The 23,622-nt window shown below is 37.9% G+C and overlaps 1 protein-coding gene across 1 annotated transcript in view; it reads right to left on the bottom strand.

Annotated features, from left to right (window-relative positions):
- Positions 1–22,108, bottom strand: part of LOC110114235 (calcium-dependent protein kinase 18) — a 30,398-nt gene extending 8,290 nt beyond the window's left edge. The window contains exons 1-6 of the mRNA XM_020847039.2: positions 21,343–22,108; positions 16,145–16,275; positions 14,775–14,816; positions 14,375–14,486; positions 14,211–14,289; positions 13,910–14,079 (exon numbers count right to left, since the gene is read on the bottom strand). Coding sequence (XP_020702698.1) covers positions 13,910–14,079; positions 14,211–14,289; positions 14,375–14,486; positions 14,775–14,816; positions 16,145–16,275; positions 21,343–21,663 — 855 coding nt within the window. The 5' untranslated portion in view covers positions 21,664–22,108. The remainder of the gene's footprint in view (positions 1–13,909; positions 14,080–14,210; positions 14,290–14,374; positions 14,487–14,774; positions 14,817–16,144; positions 16,276–21,342) is intronic.
- Between the last annotated feature and the right edge of the window lie 1,514 nt (positions 22,109–23,622).

Raw genomic sequence — 23,622 nt, 5'->3', positions numbered from 1 at the left:
ATGGGTATTTTCCAATTAATCCCTACGATTGAGATATATATTCAACGCGACCATTGTTAGGGTGACTTTTTTGTCACTTTAAATATTTATATTTCATGAGAATTTTGGATGCATTTTAAATATTTGGGGTCCTCTTCGGTTGAGATTTTCAGATGGCCATCATCGGGGTGCTTATGGACAATTTTATTTTTGTTGGTTAAACCTTGTCGACTCTGTCTATTTACTGACAAAGGGTTGCATTCATCGTCGACTTTATGCATTTATTAGTGAATTTTTCTTGTAATAAACATTGAAGAACTAATATTAACATATAAAACAAATATCTCGATCGGTGCTACGACCATGCATTTGTTTAATAGTTCGAGCCGTGCCGACTCCTATATATATATATATATGGATTTGTGTTGATTTTAAGTTCATTTCTTGACTAGTGCAGCATCCTAAGACATTATGTGTATGCATAAATCACACTCGTCGGGGCTCATACGAGTATTCATATTTGAAGAATGATCGGTGTATTTGATATGACACGTATGATATATTTTATACTTATATCATAAAGTATTTATATGACTAATATGTTGTGATTGCATGATTGATATGATGTTTCGGTAAGACTGGCATGCTATACTTGTAGGTTGGATTTATGTGTTGTCTGCATATTTGCATAACCCTTTTTGTGGTGCTTAATTCATTTGTGTAATGTATAATGTATTTATAAGTCAATGCGATGTGATATTACAACACAATACGCTTCATATGTTGGATGATATGTTCGCACATTGTGTTCTGCATGTTGTCATGCATGTGTTTGTAGTGCATTTGCATGTTAATGTGATACACTGCTACAACATAACACATCTTGCAATGTTGGATGTCATGCTTGAATAACACATTCTTCCTATTGCAATGCATGTGGGAGGATATTTTAAAGAGTTGTGAGAACGATTATCATTTGAGTGTGCACAACATTCTATTTAGAAGCCCGTTGATACCTTCTGTCCGCTTGTACGAGTGTTGCGGATCTAGTGGCGTGACGTTACGCTTCATTCATTGCGCATCGACAATGTAGTTTAGTTCATTTAATCCTCTACACGTTGCCATTTTCTCTGAATTTAGCTTGTAGGAATATATCTCTGCTTGCAAACACGTTGTACGATGCATTAGGAGTCCTCCACCTTTCATTTATAAATAAGCTAATATATTCAATGTGATGACCTGGCATTAGCATTTTTCTGTTTCTCTCTATCAACAATCTACAATCTTCACTACAAACTCCTTGCAAGTGAGTAGTAGTGTTGCGCTACAAGTTGATTCCATTAGGTTGTCGCACAATGCAAGCTTTGTTGACACTATTGGTGTTCCAATTTAGAAATTTAGAGGGCATTAACCGTCGTATGTGGGTGAACTTGTTCTGCATGAATCTCTCAACATTGCTTGTAGGTGGGTCATAGCACTGCGCTACGGGTCATTTATGGCTTCTTGCATGCAAGACGTTATGCATTGCAAGCTTTGTTGAATATGTTTATAGGTCGTCAGTAGATATCTAAAGGCCACTAGCCGTCGTATGCGGACCGCTGTGTACACGATGAATTTCCCACAATGGCTTGTAGGTGCCTGCATTCATTATAGGTTCTTTGCTTTTGCATGTAGGAAGTGTATCACACTCACTGGAAAAGAGTCCACTATACTTGTAATACATTCACTGATGTTGTTTGTAGGCAGGACCACTGTATGTAATGCAAATCTTCCGCTGTCATATGCAGGCAAGTTGCATTGAATACAAATCTTCTAGTGCTACTCATAGGTATTTGCATTTGTTGTGTATTGTCTGCCTCTGCTTGCAAGGATTCAACGTATTTGCTAGCCATTGAATAATTGTTGATTGTAAGGGTGTTGTAACATTCACTGCCTGTTGCTAATCATCACTCGTAGGTATATTATTGTGTACACGACGAATCTTCGATCATTACTAGTAGGTGTTTACATTTATTGTATGTTGTACTATGTATGTTTGCAGATGAATTGGTGTGTTCACATGCAAATCGACGCTGATTGCTGAGAGAGCTGCATTCATCACTAATTTCTTCATGCATGTTGATTGTCGTCTCTCACAAAGAATTATCGTATTCATTCACAAATGGATTGACATTGATTGTAGGAATGTCATCATATTCATTGCATGTCAAATCCCTTTGCTTGTAGGGGATAGATGCATTTCACTGAATTGTTATAGACTGTACAAATATCCTAGCATTTGTTGTATGCTTCTGTATACGCCTGCAGTGAACATCATCAATTACGGTCGAATTTAATGTGCTCATCTGCAAGTTAGTGTTGACTACCGGATTAGCTGCACTCATTGTTAATTTCTTCATGCATGTCCATTGGCAACTTCTATACCCGTTGCATGCCTCCCATGTTTTTCTTATGAATGTGCCATTACATTTATTGCAATATTTTTTAGTGTATTTATAGGATGGCTACCAATTATTTGCAGACGGATTTACATCATTATTCAATGACTTTTGTACATCTATTTACAATCAAATTATATGTTCTCCTTCAATGAGTGGGTCATGCTAAAAATCACAAGTCCTTGTGCCTGCTTGTTCATGTTTGATTTTTATTCTTTTGTGAGTAATAATTTTATTTCAAGTGTTCATTTAAGTCCAATTACATGTAGCTCGGTCTAAGTTTTGTTCCATGCTTATTAGTTTAAGTTATATTCCTTGCATTTTATTTTAGTCAAGTACCTCTGTTTCACTAAAAAATTCGGTAGCCTCCCAATGTACCAACCATTTAGGGACTTTAGGGGAGCTGGACATTCCCATTACGCTAAGACAAACGTGTATGATAGGTGTTGGGTGACACTGAGGCCATGATTTTTAATGCCATCATGCTAAGAAAAGCGTGTATAGGTCTTCAAGATACCCGTTTAAAAGATTTACAATTTTTTTCTCGCAGGCATAAAAGTATGTGCACAGGTACTTAGGAGTATCCCCGCTACGCTAAGAAAAGTGTGTACAAGGCTCACACGCCTTGCCACAAGTGTCGCACCAGGTTCCCTTCTATCACACTAAGAAAAACGTGTATAGGTGGTTCCCAGACGCGCTACAAGCGCTAAAAATAGGATTTGGAGGATTTTTTGAGTTTGGAGATATTATACCTTCGTGATGAGCAACGACGGAGGCGACAGTGTCAAGGATACGATGATCGAGGCACAAAAGCACAAAACTTTTTTTTTAATATTTTTTTTCCTCTTTTTTTTATTTCCTTCTTTTTTTAAATCAATAATAATAATAATAATAATAATAATAATAATAATAATAATAATAATAATAATAATAATAATAATAATAATAATAAGAGGGAGATTCGTGAGGCAAGAGTATTTGTGGTCTTTATGTGTATTGCTGTAGGTTTGGAGTGTGGAAGGAAATTGCCTTGGTTTAGCTGTCTTGGGCTGATCTTAGTGGATTGGGTTTAGGGGAAGAAGGTCAATTGGTTGCTTGGAGGAGGTTGTAGTGAAGGAGGGGTTAAGTGACTGTGCTAGTGAGTTGGGAGGGAGTTCAAGTAGAGCCTTGGTTTTGAGACAGAGAAGGCAATAGAAGGGTTTGGCTGATTTCAGCAAGGAGGAGAGAATTTAGTGTAGTGCTGCATGTGAGTGTTTGCGTGTGGACAGTGAGGATAGGAAGAGGAATGAAGTTAGGTTGCTGTGTGGGCAGTGATGAAGAGAGCAGAGGAGAAGATTTGTTCGACTGATTTAATGGGTCGGTCAAGTGTGGGGCTTGGTTCAGCAGATGATGGATCGAGAGCTCGAGATTGACATCAGAGGCTAGAATCAGAGGCAATGGGTTGGGATCTAAGGAATCGAGTAAGGCTCGGTTGGCAGGGAAGATCAGATGGGTCATCTGCGACTGTGGAGCTCGTGTTGGTGAATGCAATCAAACGGGTGGCTTGATGGTTGGGAATCGAATGAAGCAGGCTCGGCTGGATGAGGTCTAGTTTCCATCTGTGAGGGAAATCAAAAGGAGAAGGTCCTCGATCAAGCTAGGTCGTGCGTTGCGATCATCTTGTAAGGAGACAGTGTTCGAACGAGGCTTTCGAATGGCTAGGGTCAGAGCTGAGGATCGTCGAGATGGACGTTGGCGTGGACTTCCAATTGGGTTGGAGGCGTGAGATGGATCAGGTATAGGAGCAGGCCGACGGGACTGGTTCAGATGGGTAGAAGTGCAGGAAACTTGGTTCGGTAGAGCTTGGTTCGTGGACTTCGATTGCCTGGAGTCAGACGTCAGTGTGAGGAAAGGTTGGATTTGAAGGGCTAGGAGCTGTAGAACGACGGGTTTGCGGGTTGATTGAGGTCGGATAGGAGCAAAAGGATGGGGTTGGGGGCTCTTGTATGTGGTAGCTTGTGAGCGGGAAGAAGAAAAATGAAGGCTTTGTTTCCTCTTCATTTTAACGATGCAAACTAGAATAGGGATTGAGGCAAGATCACATGATAGATCTCTTACAATTATTCATGGAAGATCATATATATTACAAGTGTATTGTCCCCTTCTTATAGGTAGTGTGCCACTTGCATTGCATTTTCTTAACTGTATCTGTAGAGAACTTATTATATTCACAGTTTATCAATCGTCGTTGTTTCTTGTTAGTATTTGCATGCTTTACGAACTTGTTGCCTTTGATTGTTCATTGACGGTCATGTGAAGGATCCTGATATTATTAAGCATGTGTATTTTCATCATGATTGTGCATTTTCCAAATTAAAGTATGGTTCTCTGTTGTTTGAATTAAATTTTGTTCCCTATAAATTCAAGTTATGTTCCCTACTATTTAGTTCAAGTTTGGTCCACTAGTATTGTTCTTAAGTTTTGTGCGTCATCAATTCAAATTTCGACAACCTTTTAGCATCTCCCCCATTTAGGAAAAAATCAGGAAGTCTTAGCATAGCCACCACGTCAGAGAAAGACATGCATAGTCGGTGTCGGACGACATCACAGCCATGGTCTTCAATCCCACCACGCCAGAGAAAGGCATGCATGGGTCGGTGTCGGGTACCTATTTAAAAGTGCAATTTTTCCCCGCAGGCACTGAGGCACGTATACTGGTACTTAAATTTTACCTCGTTGCTCTAAGAAAAGCATGCACAAGGCTTACCCGCCTCTCTACAAGCATCTCACCAGGTTCCCTCTCATAATGTTAGAGGAAAGCGCACATATGTGATTTTCGGTGCGCCGCGAGTGCCAAGAACATGATTTTGAGTTTAGGGTGTTATACGTTTGCGTGACGAAGTAGTGATTGTACTCTTGTCCAAGGCATGAGGTTCGAGGCACAAATATGCACAAAATTTCTACCGACGGGAAGGGGCTGTTGACTGGGTGGATCCGACGGGATCTAGGTGCAAATGGGGATTGTATTCGATCGGGATCATGGATTTGATAGGGGCTAAGATCCTGAAGGGGAAACCTTGAGGTTGGGTGGAGGTTATAACCCTAATTTTCTTTTAGCTTGGTACAATAAAATTGAGGATTTGTGGCTGTAGGAGACGGAAGCGGCATGGTCGGCAGGTTGAGCTGAGCGTGGCTTTGACGTGCAGCCCAGAGCAGGGGTCGGAGGGTCAGAGGTGGAGCTGCGGCTTGCGAACGAGCTATAGGTGCCAAATAGGAAGGGATTGGGCCACAGTAGCTAGAGCAGATGTTTGAGGAGGCTCCGGTAGCTGCTTGTGTGAAGGACTTAGGTGTTGATATGAACGACTATATGAGGGCGTTTGGCGGATTGTAGAACTGGGAATCATGTGTGGTTTATGGGAGGTAAGATAAATGTAGTCGTTTGGCAGATGGCTACAGTATCATAGAGTTTGGGAGCTCGAGAAAAAAAATAAACGAACGAAGTTGATTTGCTCTCATTTTAATGACGAGGCGAAGATTGCTCGAGATGAGAGCAGATCGAGATGCAGGATTTACGGGAGGAGACACGAAATAGCTCCGACAGAGGATTCAATGAGATTTTTTGGGAATTTCAACGGGATTTTTCCATATTTCACAGGAAGGACTGTCGGTTGTGGGCTCCGAAAATTCGGCCCCGGCCTCCGCTCGCTCTTTTCTTTTTATTTGGCGAGGGAGTTTTAACTGAATAAGTTCCGATGACACGTACCACGTCCTTACTGGCAAGAGACTGGTTTGAGAATGGATCATAGTGATATTTTCGACTAGGCATTTAGCTCTTTGTGAGCTGAAGTAGTATTTGAATTTGTCCACCTCGGTAAACTGTTGCGGAGGGTAGATGGAGTTTGCTTCAAGTGATTGATAGTTGAATTTCAATTTTAAATATTTTAAGGATTTTGAGAATTTTTGAAATTTTCTGGGATTTTGGGTGAAGTTTTGGAGTATTTGAAATGGAGTTTTGGGGAGACACTTGAAAGTATTTGGGAACCCCTCCGGTTGAGATCTGCATTCAACACGGCCATCATCGGAGTGTTCGAGGTCATTTTTCTTTATGAATTAAACCCTGTTAACTCGATCAAGCTATTGATCGAGGATCGGGTTTCTCGTAGGCTTTATGCCTTTATTAGTGAATTCTTTTGATTTTAGGCTTTGAAGGCCTAATATGAATGTATTGAAACAAATATTCTGATCGCCAAGGCCATGTATTTATTTGATGGTTCTAACCCCGTTGCCTTCTATTGACCCGTATAGAAGGATCATGTTCGAACTGGAATTCACTTACTGACCCGCGCAGCTTTCCTAGACGTCATGTGTGTACCAATAACACGCTCGCTGGGGCCCATGCGGGTTTCATGGTTATTTGTACCCCTTTTTAGTGCACCTATGTGTATACAAACTATAGTGCACGTGCGGGGGTACTTTGAAAGTATTTGTAGACACCTTCTATTTGCTTGTATGGAGGTTGCAGATCCGATGGCATGTTGTAGCATCTTCTGGATAGAGTTGTTCGCTGCTTCGTACAGGTAGATTGTCGTGCACTACTCGTTGCTTTCTATATGTGGATCGTAGTGCACTAACGAATCTCCTGCTTTAACTCGTAGGTGCTTGTACTTATTGTGGTCTTCTTGCATTTTGCCTGCATGCAATATATTTGACTTATAATAAATCTCCTACAGCAGTTCGCAGGAATTTGCATTTGCCACATCATTCATCTCTACTTGCAAATGATCAACATATTTGATTGACATTGTATAGGAGTTGACTACGAGGATAATGTAGCATCCGTTATCTTCTACTACACAATTTGTAGGAGGTCGCGTACGTTCTTGACTTCCTTATGTATTATTGATTGGTGAACTACCACATCTACTTGCATGTCCTTTAATGCTTGTATGAATTATTACTTGTATATTTATCCGGGGTCAAATTGTATATTCCCTCCTATCTCATTGCTTGCAGAACTGAATATGCTTGCTTGTGTTTTGTTATTGATTGTAGAGATGTTGTAAGATAACCGGTTCATCTGTTGAACGTCCTTCATACTTTGCTCATGAACATGTCGTATAATTAGTGGCATGACGCTATATGTTTGTAGGGACGTTGTATGCACTCTTACATTTGTAATGAACAAAAATGCGCCACACTTATTGTTGTTAGTTATGCAATTTGTAGGAGTTTTCGTGTGTTGTAGATCTTTGTCCTTGTAAATATTCACATCGCATGAATATCTATATGCACAGGAGATTCATCATAAGTGCATCGTATCCCCATCATCATCTGTATGTAAGCCGATTAACGATCTACTATATTCACTAGTATTTTTATTAGAAGCTCCTTTGCATGTAGAGGGAGTCGTTGTGTGCCTTATCGTTTAATGTGTTTGCTTGTAGGTACGTCATTGCATCTTCCATACATTATTCACAAACACATTATTGCACTTCACCCTCCTTGTATACATGTCTATAAGATGGCAATACACATCATCTTCAAAGGACTCTGTATGTTTACTTATGCAATTAACACAAGTATTACAACCAATCATCATTGTTCTTCCTTGCTTTGTAATGTTTATTTACTTTAACTTGCCATTAAAGTGTATATCATCAACATTGGAGTTTATCTAACATGAGCTTCATTGTTCACACATTTGCAATTTGACTTTAGTAATCAAAGTTACCACTTAACATTGATTATTGCTTCATGCTCACTTATTTGACATTTGATTACTGTTTGAATTTAGAATTATGTTGATTGCTGTCCCATTAACGCTCAAATAGTCTCATGCTATCTTGTAGAGTTCAAGTCTTTGTTGTAGTTCATTTGTAAGTTCAAGTGTGAGCTCCTTGTTCAAATGCATGTCCCATGTTGTCCATTAAGTTCGTTCGAGCTCAAAATGAATCCTTGTTCATGTTCAAATGAGAGTCCAAGTTCAAATTCATTTAGAATTGAATTCATTTGGGTTCAAGTTCATTTAGATCAATTGAATCAAGTCCACAAGTCCCATTTTGCTCCAAGTCCTTGTCTGTATTTCAGGCAAAATTTCGGCAGCCTCCCGGCTTCTCCCCCGTTTAGGGGAAAAACCAAGAGACCGCCTACTCGCCATGTCAATAAAGACGTGCACGGTTGGTGTTGGTGAGACACCGCGGCGGTGATATTTGTTGTTCGCCCACCACGCCAATAAAGGCGTGCATGGGGTTTTTTAAAAAAACATTTTTATTTGAAAAGTAATTTTGATTTCCCCCGCTCGGAGGTACTTATAAGTTACCCCGCTTCGCCGTACGTGCCGCACCGGGGTCCCATCCCACCACGCGCAATAAAGACGTGCATGGGGCGGCTCTCCGATTTGCCACGAACATTGAAGTAGAGTTTTGAGTTTAGAAAGATTCATACCTCCGCGGGGTTGTCGTGATTGGCACATGGATCGAGGGGTCACTCGCCTACCTCGTCGTAGGTGTCGCACCGGGTTCCCTCCTACCATGCTCATTAAAGGCGTGCTTAGGTGGTTTGCCGGTCCGAGACGAACACCAATGAAGGAGAGGAAAGGGAAGCAAGATCAAGAGAGTATTATTTTTTTTTCTTTTCTCTTCTCTTTCTTTTTTTTTCTTTTTTTTTTCTTTTTCTTCTCTTTTTTTTTTCTTTCTTTTTATCAAAAATCAGTAATAACAGTATTACAATCATAACGAGAATTGCAACAATAACAATTATTTATTATTGTAATTAATAGCACTAATCATCAATAGTATTAATAATAATCTTCACTAATAACATTAATGATGATTACTATTAATAACGATGGTAATGATAACTATCACTATCACTATGCATTAGAAAATAATTCTACTAATCAACAACAATGCATAATGGTTTGAGAGAGCTTCCAGCTCCTCAAGGAGATCATGACCCCCATAAATATAAAAGCATCTGTCAAATGTAACTTCTTCAAATGGTTCTTCATCAACATGTTGATCAGCTTTATTAGAAATCTTCTCAACTTTCAAGGCCAGTTTCTGCTGTAAGGAGCTCTATGGTCTCTTTGCCTACTCTTTCAAGCACTTGCATTCCCCTGATAGTGAGAGACTTTTCCAGTTTCAAATATGGATGGTGCAAGGGAAGTAGCTTTTCCTGGATGCTCACCATTTTGAATAGGATCAGCAAGGTTTAGTGGCTTAAGTGTTGTAGGTAAGGCGTGAAGAGGTGGGAGGATTTGGATGAGTTGAGGAGCTCGTGAGCTGTAGTAGGATGTACAGATTCCGTTGGCTTGGTGAAGGAGAGCCTTGAGACATTAAATATGAGGAAAGATGTTGTTGGAAGCTGACGGAAGTTTGCTGAAGAATGGGGATCCACAGCTGCTTGGGACTGGACTGAAAAAGGGCAGACCGACTGCCTTTTGTCTTGCTTGCGTGAGGTTGAGGTAAATGGATTGACTGGGTAGGGTGGAGATTCGATTAGGAAAGGAAGAACGGGTCCTTTGGTGGAGTTCTTTTGCTAAGGCAGATTTTACAGACCTTTTAGCAGCAAGGTTAACGTCAAATGAAGATGTTGAGTGGGAAGAACATGGGTACACAGTCAAATGAGCATCTCTTCCTTCTTCTTGCATGAGGCTGAGAGTTTGGGTGCTGAAGCCGGCTATAGGAGGGGAAGAATAGGTTGAAGTTGCTGGATGTGTAAAGTGAAAGAAGTAAAGACTCAGTTCTGGCTTTTAGAGAGCAAGGAGATGGAAGGCGTGGAAGTTGCTTGGCCTGGGTTAAAAACCAGTGACGCCTCGTTTAAGTCGTTTTTTTTTAACAACCGGGCTTCACTAGATCTTAGGAGTAAATCATTTCCCAGGATTTATGGATTGTCCCCACGTCACTCAGCAGAGATTTTTCAGCCTAATTCACGGGATTCAGGCAGGAATTTTGACAATACGAGGTAATGCAATTTAATGAGATTTGAGGTTTCATTTGACTTTGCTCATTTGGGTTAAACCACTTGGTAGGGCTAATAAGGACTTGCTATTACGAGTAATATCATTAATTTGAACAGGTACCAGAACATCAATGAGTCATAAATGCCTCGATTTGTGTGCATTTTCTTCTTGTAATACGTGTCGAATTTGTTGATATTCATAATTGGACAAGTTGATAGTGCATTTAGGGTATTGCTGATGTCCCGGTCGCAACGGTGTTGTCCTTCTTGCGATCGGACATCATTTGAGCATCGTCGAGGTCTCATTTTCCTCGAAATGCATGTTTTCCCTCGAGATTCGTGCCACCATTATGGATACTTAAAAATGAATAAAAAAATACAGTTTTCAGAGGTTGACAATATTCCGGACGCAATGACGCTGTCCGTTTGTCGATCCGACATTGTTTGGTCTCCGACGAGGCTAATTTTCCTCAATATGCGCGTCTTCGCATCATATTTGAATCGCCTCAAAATTTATTCCACCACCTCAATTGATCCAATTTGATTAAATAAAAAGTATATTCATAATGCCGACGACGTTCTGGACATAATGATATAATCCGCTTGTCGATCTGACATCGTTTGGTCAGCCTCGCTCTTTAATTTCGGGTGTCAGTCGTCCCTTTTGACCGATCTCGTCCGATTCAATTACGGGGGACCTTGACCCAGCAGAATTCAATATCCTGATCGCAATGATACCATCCATTTGGAAATCAGAGGTCATTTAATCCCTTAAGTGATGCGTTTTGTCAATGCACGCATTGCCTAAATGATCGTTTTGCCTCTTTTCACATGGTTTATATGTAGGGGTCAACATCGATGCATCGAGGCAATATTTTATTTTTTTATTTTTTGACTTTGACTATTTTTAATAATAATAATAATCTTTAAAAATAACAGAGAAAAAGAGGTAAAATCTCATTTTGGTTTTGATTTGAGCGCCATTGTCTCGTTTTGTGTGCCGATTTCCTTGGGTGAATTTCTTCGAGCAAAATCATAGTCAATTTTTGGTATTGCTGACATTGCGAACACAATGACAAAGTTTATTTTGCAAGCAGAAAGCGTTTGGGCGGTGTCACGCGCTTCGGATATCGGTCGTCGATTTGGATCGTTTTCATCCGATTTGACTGCAAGGGGCTCTCTCTTAAGCGAATTCTACATTCTGATTGTAACGATGCAGTCTGTTTGGCAATCATAGGTCATTTGAATATTCAAGTGACACGTTGTGCTGATGCAGGTCACTTAAATTGCCAAATTGCCCTCTTTTCGCGCATTCTTTTGGTGTAAGGGTCAACAACTGAAAAATGATGGTATGTTCACTAAAGTCTACATAAGTTGATATGTTATATTTATTTAGTTCTACTATAGGTGCATTTTTATGTATTTTAGTCATCGAAATATTTAATCATGCTCATGTCCATATTGTCGAGTGTTTGTTTTGATAGAAATTTGTGCAGCACAACCATGGGTCGACAATTTATCAAATTGGAATTTCATCAAAAATTTTGACCAAGTTTCCACATCACTGATATTAGGGATTCATGAGAAGTGTACAAGTATATATTGTCCATGCTAAGAAAGATGAGCATGATGGTTCATGAGGCTATTTTAGATGTCTAGCCTAGCCATAGCCATGCCAACAAAGGCGAGCATACTTAGTGCATAACAATAAGGCAAATATTATCTTGAAATTCTCTTACAAAGGTTAGTATACCTAAAAAAAAAAAAGACAATGGAAAGTTCATCCATTGCACCAAAAGGATGTGTATGAATTTTCAATTGTCCTAGTCACACTAAGAAAGATGAACAAAATATCTCCAGGATATTGTCCTACCTGAAAAAGTCGAGCATAAGGGCTTCAAAAAGAAATATTTAACTAATAGTACCATAATGATAATAGAGAGGGCTCCCTACTACATCAAGAAAGAAATGCAAGGTTGGTACATATCACCTCAAACTTTATATGGGAATTAAATGCTAACCTTTGCAAGTCTGCACCAATAGATTAAAGATGCAAAAGATAAAACAAATTACCTCACTTAATAGTGTAATGCCCTTTATAAACTCAAAAAGTGGGCTTATTGAGTTGAATTTTAAATTAGGATTAATAATGTTGCCAGAATATTCCACAAATGGCAAGCCCACCTGACATTTTTTGTTTCCTTCAATTTTCTAGCCAAGCATGTGATGTGTGCACCTAAGCATCATAGCACATAGCAACATGTATCAACTCGGGTGAACTTGGACAAGAACAACTATGCCATAAAATAATGTTCTAAGAGACGTTTCATGTTTTTTCATGATGTAGCAAGGATTTTGCTATGTCTAGTGACTTTTCAGTCCACAACCATTTGTGGGCTTTGAAAATTCACACCCTGGCCTACGTAGAAAAAGTTTATAATAATTTTAGGTCAAATTTTCGAAGACATATTAGATTGAAGATAAGATATTATTCAAAGATTCCGCCTTTATTTTGCAAGGAGTTTATGACCTTGTTCTAGGTTTCCTATAGACATAAGCTCCTATAGTTAATTATCCCTCCAGATAATAAAAAAGAACTTTCGATTAAAGTTATTCATTAGATAGACACTAAGTGCTTAAAGTATAGTAGTAACAAATTGATTTAGGATTTAAATTTGTCACCTTATGATGCAAGATCCTACAGTTCCATCATCTCAGAGTTATCATAGTCCATAGTCTGCTTAGAGGTGATAGTCGACCCAACATGACCAAAAATTCCTCGTATGCAATCATGTATTGCTTGGTCCAAATGAACCTTGAAGTTACGAGGTGGATGTTTGTCCAAAAGAGATAAATTGATGTCGACCTTAGCTAAACAGAGAGCTTTGGGCTTGATCAAGTGCACACTTGTGATTAATTACTCAAGGATTATGATCATTGGGGAACTTGCGTGCACTAGCCGTGATCGTAATTTGATAATGTCATATTGTGACAAAACTATTTAGTTAGAAGATCATGGTAATAAACATTTAATTGTGATGTCATTTGGTGACAAAACTATTAGTTAGAGGACATATATCATGCCCTTACTGATGAGCGATCCTTTGAGACTAAATAGAAGTGATACACTTGACCAAATATTTGTCAGTTGTGAGCTGAGGTTATTCATAAATTTTTCACATTTGCTAAATGGTTAAAAAGGATCGGTGGATTTTCCTTTTTAGTTATAAATGATAAATTTCAATTGGAATATTTTTTTTAGATTTTGACAAATATTGAACTCTAAATTTCATTGGAGTCTAAGCCTCGAACAATTAATTTGAAATTTTGGTATATTTTGAGAGTAAGGTTCCAGCTGGTTGATATTTTCTACAACTCAATCATTATCAGGGTGTTTGAATACTTTATTTTGGTTTCATAATGTGGTCCGAAATAGTTAGGATAAATCTGCTGATGATGATAATGAAAATAATATGTAGTCCCAACCCTAAAAACCAAAAACCTATTGGGATATCAGTACAGAACCAACTAGGTATTTTCTAAGATATTACCTCTTTGAAAATTCCTTCCTCTGTTCTATCCCAAAAGGGGCGCCTCCCGCAGAGCAAAATATAAGTAATTACACCTATGCTCCATACATCAGACTCTGGGCCGGACTTCCGTTTTAGTACTTCAGGAGCAACATAATAAGCACTGCCAACAATGTCGTGGAACTTTTTCCCTGCATTAGACAGAAAATAAATACAACAAACAAGCTTTCATCATCTGATTATTTCAAATTTCGCTTTATAAGAAAGAACAAATACATCAATGGACCCGAGTTGTGTAAATCTAAAAGTTCCTGAATCCAACCTGGCTTTATAAAATCTGAAAGACCAAAATCTGTTGCCTTAAGTGGTGAATCCGCTTTAGTTGACTTGAAAAGGAAGTTCTGCAAATTAAATCATGTATATCTCAGAGAACTGTGATCCAAGTACACCAACTGAAAACTCAGGAGCCATATTTTATAATTTGACCTCTGGCTTCATGTCTCTGTGTACCAAACCATGCAAGTGACACTCGGCTGCAACTTTAAGCATCTGACGCACAACTATAGCTGCATCCTTCTCAGAATAACGGTTGTATTTTCTGCAAAGATAAAGTCAGCTGAAGGTTGCTCCAAGTCAATATCTAATAGCAAATCAAAGACAAGATACTTAAGGGATCAAAGCTTGCCAATATCAAACTGCAAATTAGATACAAAATACTTCATCTTCGGTCCCAATAGTTAATATCACATTGCTAAAAGTTTGAAATGGCTTAGCAACAGAACTAATTGTTTTGAATGAGAAAAACAATTCATGTACATTTCCTGTTTAACTTATCACAGCAAAAGAACATCAGCATCAGTAAAACACCAGAAATCTAATGTCTTACTTGGCCAAAATCCGATCCAACAGTTCGCCACCCTGACATAATCTGATTTCAAAAGGCATGGAGAAAAGATTAAGCTCGTCAATGCCATGTACAAACTGATAGAGTAAATGGTATAAAACAATTTTAAAAAAGTATGCAACCTGAACTAAATTGCAAGTATCTATTAAAAAGAAAATACATAGAAAAAAAAAACATAGAATTAGTACTTCACATGATAAAATAAACTCTTTAAACTAATAGAGTTATGGCCGGCTGATTGCCCTTATGATGGGATATTTGGTTCGAAGTCAATGTAGTTGTGGACTTTCTGCTTAACATTCCAAAAAACTTATGAAGTTGTTTTCTGGACAAATAAGGAGCTTGAATGTGCGCAAGGTACTCCTTTTTTTTGGTTTATTTTCTTTCTTTGCTGTTTTCTTCTTCTTTTTTGCAGGAAGATAATGCTATACGAGAATCTTCTGATCTTCCTTTTTTGGGTGCTGTCTGCTCACAGCCCGAGTATCTTTTTAGTCTATTTTGTAATTTTAGGAGAAGGAACCACAGGCTCATAGGTTTTATTTCTTTTTTGCTTGTAGCTCTTTCGAGCATCAGTGAGCTAGTGGATCCTTTTAAGGACTTTGTAACCACAATTTTGAAATAAACACGTAGGCCCCGCTGCGGGTTTTAACCAAAAAAAAAAATGGTCCAAGTTCCAGAAGAAGGTTCAAACACCAAGTACATATGACCGTTTCAATGGTAAGCAAAAATGAAACAACAACAAAAACATCAAGTCGGTATTCCACCACGTGAGGTCGGCTACATGAATCCTTTTTCACCATTGTGTCTTAACAATGAAAGAAAAAAAAGAAGCGGGGCTTTACTTGACAATATAAAGTACATGACTTGTGAAGGAAACTTCACATCAACACGAAAATAACATTCATGTCTAGTTCATGATAATTTCAAAAAAAAAAAAAAAAAAAGGCCATTCACTAAAAAAAAAGGGTAAAAGTGGTTTATCATCAGTGAACATTAATGAAATAATGAGGATCAATTTCTCCATACAGGAAAACAATCTCACAAAGGAACCCATGAAGAAATCTCACAGAGAATTGAATAGAAAGAGTTAAAATTAATATTTCAGTATCAAAATCCATTTAAGAAAATGTGCTAAAGTTTAATGAATAATATTCATGCAAAAAAAAGGGTTTAATGATTAATCTAGCATCCCAGGTAACTTCTAATGAAAATGACAGAAATTACGTGCTTTGTATTAGATTAGAAGTTATAGAGGCGAGGCAGTAATGATAACAGCATTTCTCTTTTAAATTGGTAATGGCTGATCAAATACAAAATCAACTTCTCTCAATGGATGGTCACCTAAAACTTACTCCATAACTATATATACGTAGTCATCGTCTTCAAATGCATTGTAGAAGTGGACAACATTCTCATGACCTCTCAAGGCTGCAAGTATTTTGACTTCTCGTTTAACATCCTCAACAGCAACAGGAAAAACCATCTGCAGAAACATAAAAACATATACCAGTGAGAACTCATGAACGAGTGAGCACTGTGTACTAGAATTAATCCTTGGCATTTAATATCCAAATCCTCACTACTGACTTTTAGGTCAATACTTTCGTCATCATCAAGTTTTCATTTGAGACAGTTCATTTACTATTTTCTCATGAAAGAAAAACAAACAAAAAATAGTGTCTATTTGGATTAAGAAATTGAACAATTTTTTTTCCTTAATTTTCCAAAAATTATTTTATAAAAAGCTGCTTTTGTCAAAGCAGAATAAAAAATATGGTTGAGAAAATAGCTCCTAAAAAGTTCTGACAATAAAAGCTAAAAAGTGTAAGCTGCCCTAAACAGAGCCAAAGCATTAATACTATTTTGTGCAAATCTTCTTGCATGGCCGGGCTACTTTTGTTCAATATTTTTTCTTCATACTCTTCTGCATTAATACTATCTACTCAACTTATTAGTGCATATTTTATCCTAAGTCCTTTTTTTATTATTTTATTTTCAATAGATATTACTCAGTCTCTAACATAATCATTTATCACACGATTCTTTGTAGTTTTATCACGTATCTATTTAAATGTTCGTGTTGCTAATATGCTTGTTATTGTCTTCTTGGTTTTCCAACACTGGATAAAGCATAGCCAATCTAATTGAAATTTTATAAAATTACTTTTTAATCCTTAAATATTTTTATATCATACAATATTCTTGAGGCCTTTCTCCATTTTAATTACTCAATTTAAACTAAAAAAGTTATATCTTCATCTATATCTCCATTCTTTTGATATAATAGAATCACTATTTTTAAATCTATGTATCTTCATACCTCTGCATCTCCATGAAATATTGACTGATAATCATTAATTCCAAATATAATGAAATTTTATGTTATGTACTCGATCTTTCTTCTAATAATCCTAAACAACTTAATCTAAAAATTAAGCCCAGTATCCAACTTTTTTTCTAAACTTCAAATAAGGTATTGAGAGGTATCATTTTAAGATCAAATCTTTTGATCCTCTAGAACACACTTGTTATCCAAGTGACAATTTCGGCCCATACTCTTAATAATAAGGTCATCAACATAGCATTCAATCTTTTAATGAATCAATTCATCAAAGATACACATCATAGCCCTCTGATAGGTGGCCCCAACATTCTTCATACCCTAACTGAAGGGTATGACTGTATAACAATATATGCTGATAGATGTTATGAATGGTGTGTTTTTTTCATCTTTAGGAGTCATTTTGATCTGTATATCACGACGATCTATCCATAAATGAAAACATATCATAATTAGAGGTACTATCAACTAATAGCTCTGATACTGGAAGCAGAAAGTTGTCTTTCGAACATATCTTATTGAGATCATAAAGTCCTCACAAAATGAGGGTGAAATCTCTAGGTAGTATGATGGGGACATTAGAGCATGGAAGGTTTATCAGAGGCGTGGCTGCCGATCTACGGCCACGATCGAGTCATTGTATTTTTTATTTATTTATATTGTCATGTTATTTTCTTATTTTCAGTGTCGTGTATTTGTTTTATGAGATTTTCAGTTGTACCCTTTTAGTGAGGGATGTCGTATGTAAGCCCCAAGGGCTTTTTCGTCTTTTATTTCTCGAATCTCATGTATTAGGCTATTTATAGCCCCTTGTTTTATTTTTCAAGGAATGAATGATTGATTACAAAATTTCTTCCTTGTATGACTTCTTGTGAGTGCTTGAGAGTTTGATTGGAGAGAAATCCCTATGAGAGGGAGATCGGATCACCCACCAACCTTGGAGACGGCCGGGTTCGTGGTTTTCTTTCTTATCTTTCTCCCTTTCTCCTTCCATCACCACTACCAAACATCAATCCACCCAAACCATCTCTAACTCCAAGCTATCGTCCCCTCCCAACAAAGCTCCACCAATTTTTCCCCACAAGCCGCCGGCCACCTCACCCGAAATCCCTTCCAAACCACCGGCCCTATCTCCCTAGCCGCCGGCCTCACCTTTCCCCCCTTCCTTCTTGGGTTTCCTAATTTGAGGTGAATGAAATTTGGGCTTAATTTGAAATTCAAATTATATAAATTTGAAATTCAAAATTACTTTCCTAATTTAATTCACCTATTTTAGGAAAGTACTTAATTTAAATCAATTTGAATCTCAAATTCAAATTGGATTTAATTCATTACTTTCCTAAGTCCTAAAGTCAAATTTAGAAGCCTTAATTCACCCCATTTAATGCTCCCTTATTCATGCATGCCGCTGGCCCCCTATAGAGAATTTGGGGAATTGATTTCCTAAATTCTCTCTAGTCCTCATTAGAAATATTTCCAACTTTCCCCTCCACCTCCTCAACCAAAATTTCCTAATCCCTCTTTATTTAATTTGTTTCCAAATTGAGATCCTTAATTTTGGAAAACAAATTTAAATCCCCCCCCTCATCATTGTCTCTGCCCCCTCCCTCACCCTCTCTCTCCATACCCGTCTCTCTCCAATCTCCTCCCTCTCTCATTATCTCTCCACCGGAATTTAGGAATTGATATTTTCTCTCCTAAATTCCTCTCCTCTACTTACAAAAATCTGAAACTTATTTCAGATTTCTGTCATTGGCTCTTCCCTCCTTCAAGTTGCAAGAGAAACATCTTTCTCTTCCACAATATTCAAGAGCACTATCAAGTCGTGAGGAGATTTTTCATCTAGCATCTATGAATGGCGGATCCAGAAACTGAATACGGCCTAACCTACGACGAGGACGGTTTAGTAGACATTCCCCAATCAACTTTCTTTGACGTTAATACAAGGGTCAATCACACCGTTGAAGATTACATAGAGCGTATTCTGGACACTTTGGTGGAAGCAATCGAAGAACAGTTTGAAGGCGTTGAGTGGATAATCTCCACCGATCCTTGACAAAAGGTTATACTTTCCCCTTTCAACATCTTTCTTGAGTCTAACTTTATCTTGTGTTTGATTGTAGTCATGAAGGACACTTCCTCCTGTCTTTGCTAAGCTTAGTAAATGTAGGGTTTTGAGTGTACTTCTTTGCTTACTAATTCTCATTGTTAGAATAGGGATCTTATTGAAACTACTATTTTGGCATCATGTTATTTTTTAATTTATTTTGAAAGTTTCAAATCTTTGGTTATATGATTTAGCCTACGCAGGTGTGACCCCCTTTATATTTTATCTCATTTTTTTAAGCTGTTAATAGTTGTCTTCACTTTTTATTCTAGTCAAAAGTTGTGCAAATTCTTAACGAAAACATTGCATTCTTACGTAGTCCTAAATCATAGTATCTTATCTAAAATATAATCTATCTTCTAAAAATTTACCCCGAAACTTAAATCTTTTTGAGACTCTCCTATCAACAAAAAGGGTGCGCAGAGGCCAAGGTGCAAATTAGTGAATTAAAGAAGTTGCAATATAAGTTATTTTGCTTCCGTTTTGTTTTAAGATCCTATCTAAGAATCTTCAAGATGACTGCTCAATTTTCTAATACAGATGATTAAAATGTTCTTCGATTGTTTCTTTTTCTTTCTCAAGTATTGAGATGTTTCTTCATTGCTATATTGTTGTTTTCCTTAAAAATTTGATATCAAAGCCATCAAATTGACCATGACAACTAAGTTTGAGATAGAAATATTCAATGGAAAGAATCATTTCAATCTTTGGAAGCTTAAGATAAAGGCTGCATTGACACAACAACGTGTACAGAAAACTTTGCTTCCTGAACAATAGAAAGATTTGTTAGGAAGAGAACTAGAAGAAAAATGATAATTAGATGTGAAAAAATAATTTTCATGAAGATTTAGAAGAGAATATTTCCATGACTCAGCCAGAAGGTTTTAAGGAATAGTCGAATATGTTGAGGATAATTTGGTTATTTGCTTCGCAATTCAATACTTGAACTTAAGCAATCTCCGCGACAATGATACAAAAGATTTGATGCATTTGTTATAGATATTGGCTTCTTGAGAAGTAATTATGATGTATGCCTTTTACTATAGAAATATGAGCTGGAAATTGTTTAATTTTGCTAATTCTCTATGTTGATGATCTGTTGTTAGCCTATAACAAATGAAAGAGATTGATAAATTAAAGAACTTGTTGAAATCTGAGTTTGAAATGAGATGTCGGTATGATAAAAGAATCCTAGGCATGAACATATCAATAGATACAAATAAAAGGAGGTTGTTTCTATCACAATATGACAAATTAAAAAAGTGTTGGAACAGTTCTCAAATGAGAATTCCATACTAGTAGTATTCATTATCTTGGACAGATTAAATTCAGTTCATCTCAGTGTTCGGATACAGATGATGAAAAGTTGATTATAATAAAATTCCTTATGCAAATGCCATTGGATCAATAATGTATATTATAACCGGATATAGCTCAAGCTGTTAGTGACTTAAGTGTAAGTTGAATCCTGGAGCGGCTTATTAGGAAGGAGATGAGATATTCGAAGTGCTCTGGTAGCTTGAGACTCCATTAAAACAATAATCAATCTAGTAAGGCTTTAATTGATTGTGTAGATTCTTACTTTGCAGGAGATTTGGAAGGAAGAAGATCAGTTACAAGTTATATTTTCAATTTAAAGGTGGATTTGTAAGTTGGAAATCACGAGTAAAAAATTATAGAACTAGTTTTCGGAGGATGTTGTAATACAAGTTGTTTTGTTACTATCTACAAATCTTCAAGATGGTTGGCCAGATTTCTGCTACAAATCGTTTTTCTGTATTATAATTCGATTGGTTCTTGTTCTTTCTTAATATCGAGCTATTTCTGCATTCTTCTATTCATGTTTGCCTCAACAAAAGACATATATTACTGTTTGCCTTAGTAAAAAACAGTAGATAACAGAGAGCCAGGTCGCTTTTCTTCTAAACATTTCCCTTTTGTTTTTATTTCTACTCAGAAACCGGAAGCACAAGTATATATCATGGAAACTCAACTCTAACTTTAATATTTTGAGGAAAAAAAGGAATGGTATAAGTGATATGTGTAACCACAGCAAAGAAGACAATAATCCAAAACAGAGCTTTAAAAATAAAGCAATATACCTTATTTCTGTCTATCCTTTTAACGGCGACTTGATCCCCATTAACCCTATCGATGCCGACGAACGTATACCCGAAGTGCCCGTGGCCCAGAAGCCTCCCGATTGTATACCTACACGCGAAATCCCGATTAAATCCGAAGTCCGTCGTCTTCCCGCACGGAACCTGCCTGATTCCCTGCTTCCTTCCCCTCCCCTTCACTCTCTGTCTCTCGTCCGGCTTCTCTCGCCGGCGCCAGTCATCCTCCTCGTCGCCGGCGCTGGACGCGTTGGTGCTTACAAAACCGGTCACCCTTTCTGGCGAAATCGAGAGGCAGATACCCATCTCTCCTCCCCTTTGGAGAGATGAATATTAATTTACAGGGGTGTTATGCTTCCTTCCTAAGAAGCAGAAAGAAAGCCGAAAGAGTTTGAAGAAAGGAGATATGATTGCAGCGACCGCCATTTCGAAAAGCGCGAGATGGAGGAAAGGGAGAGGCGATCAAAGAAAAGGTAAAAGAAAGCAACGTTGGTTTCTATTTAGGATTACCTCTCCCTCATCAGCGGGAAGACGAGAAAATTCAAGAGGAATGAGAATGAGAAGCGACACGGAAACAGAGAAATGGAAAAGCCATTAAAAACAATCACTTCTTTACGATGCCGGCGAATGGCTTTCCTGCAAAGATTTGGATCGTCGTATGCGGAGTGGTTAGTTGTTGGAACTTGCGCTTGCTCTTTCCTTCGATACGCGATCGGTCGGGTGTCGTCTTTGTGGTTTTGTTTTTCTGAATGGTAACGGTTGCTTTGATTTTGGCGAGTGGCGGTATAAAGAGAGACAGATAACTCCGCCGGACTTGGCCCCACCGCTCGTTTAGAAAATTTTTATAGAAAAGGATATTTACAGTAAATGTGATCTAAATTAATTAATGTATATATCTTACATCCAAGTTAAAAAAAAAAAAATTGAACTGGTAAATTGTAAATTTGAACATGTTAAAGGCCAAGTCCTTTGGGACATATTTTAAGTTTTGTTCTTTAATTTTTAAAAATAATTATAATTGGTATATCATCAAAATATTATATTGATCGGGCACGAATCTTGAGATAAACTTACGTTGAAAATTTCAAAATTAAATTTGGGACCATCCGAAATTCGATTTCAGCAAACTTACAATCGAATTGAACGTCTCAAAAATAAGAACTCAACGACACCAAATTCGACCTAATTCAAGCCCAAATGGGTCCAAATCGAAGACCCAAAATGCATTTGGAAGGTTCAAAATCATAATTTGGATTACCAAACGGCTTCCAAACATGACATGCTTATAGTTGAATAGAGCAACTCAATGAGAAATATACAACGAGCTCAAGACCGTTGAATTTTGATATCATTAAGATATTCATATGCTCGACGAACGATCCACAATCAAGGGAATCAACATTGATCGTTCATTCAAACCACTCCCAACTTATTCTTGATCTCCCTCCTATTTACGAGTCATGCTACTCTAAAAAACTATAAATAGACTCCTCATTTCTTATGTAAGGTGAAGGGGACCGAAGCAAGAAGAGAAGGGAGAGAAGGAAGAGAATTGTCACCAGACTCCTCCTCGACCACTACCAAACTTTAACCCGCCATCGGCTGTTTCCAGACTTCCGCTTGGCCGCCAATTGTTGCCGGACTTCCACCCGATCACCAATTCACATCGGACTTACACCCGGCCACCAACTGACGCCGGACTTATGCCCGTCCACCAACTGATGCTGGACTTCCACTTAACTATCAACTATAATCTTTCCAACCTTCGTCCGGTCACCTGCCAACTACAGTCCTTCAGACCTCCGTCGCCAGACAACGGTCTGTACGACCTTTGTTGACCGTTGACTATGATCCTTCCAACCTTTGTCACCTGACTTCCAACGTTTTCGTCCTCCATTGCCCGCCCACTATAGTCCTTCCGACCACCGTCACCCAAATATGATCTTTCTGACCTCCGTCACTTACAAATAATGGTTCTGCCAACCATCGTCATCCAAATATGATCTCTTTGACCTCTGTCGCTCGTAGACTATGATCCTGCCGACCAAACAAAAATATCAAATTTGATTCTTCAAATTTCCAACATGTAATTCATCATGTATGATGTATATTTGCTACATCAAACCAAGGCCTTCCCCCAAGGAAGAGCCTCATTTGTAATCAACAGTAAATACTAGTGGATTCATTCAAACTTGGCCAGGCCTTGTGGTTTTTCCCCCTTTCAGGGTTTTCCATGTAAAAATTTTGGTGTCACTTATGAATGCT

The sequence above is a fragment of the Dendrobium catenatum genome, unplaced genomic scaffold (genome assembly GCF_001605985.2).
Source record: "Dendrobium catenatum unplaced genomic scaffold, ASM160598v2 fragScaff_scaffold_490, whole genome shotgun sequence".
Lineage (NCBI taxonomy): Eukaryota > Viridiplantae > Streptophyta > Magnoliopsida > Asparagales > Orchidaceae > Dendrobium > Dendrobium catenatum.
The sequence above is the reverse complement of the archived record's forward strand: the minus strand, read 5'-3'. Positions and strand labels throughout refer to the sequence as shown.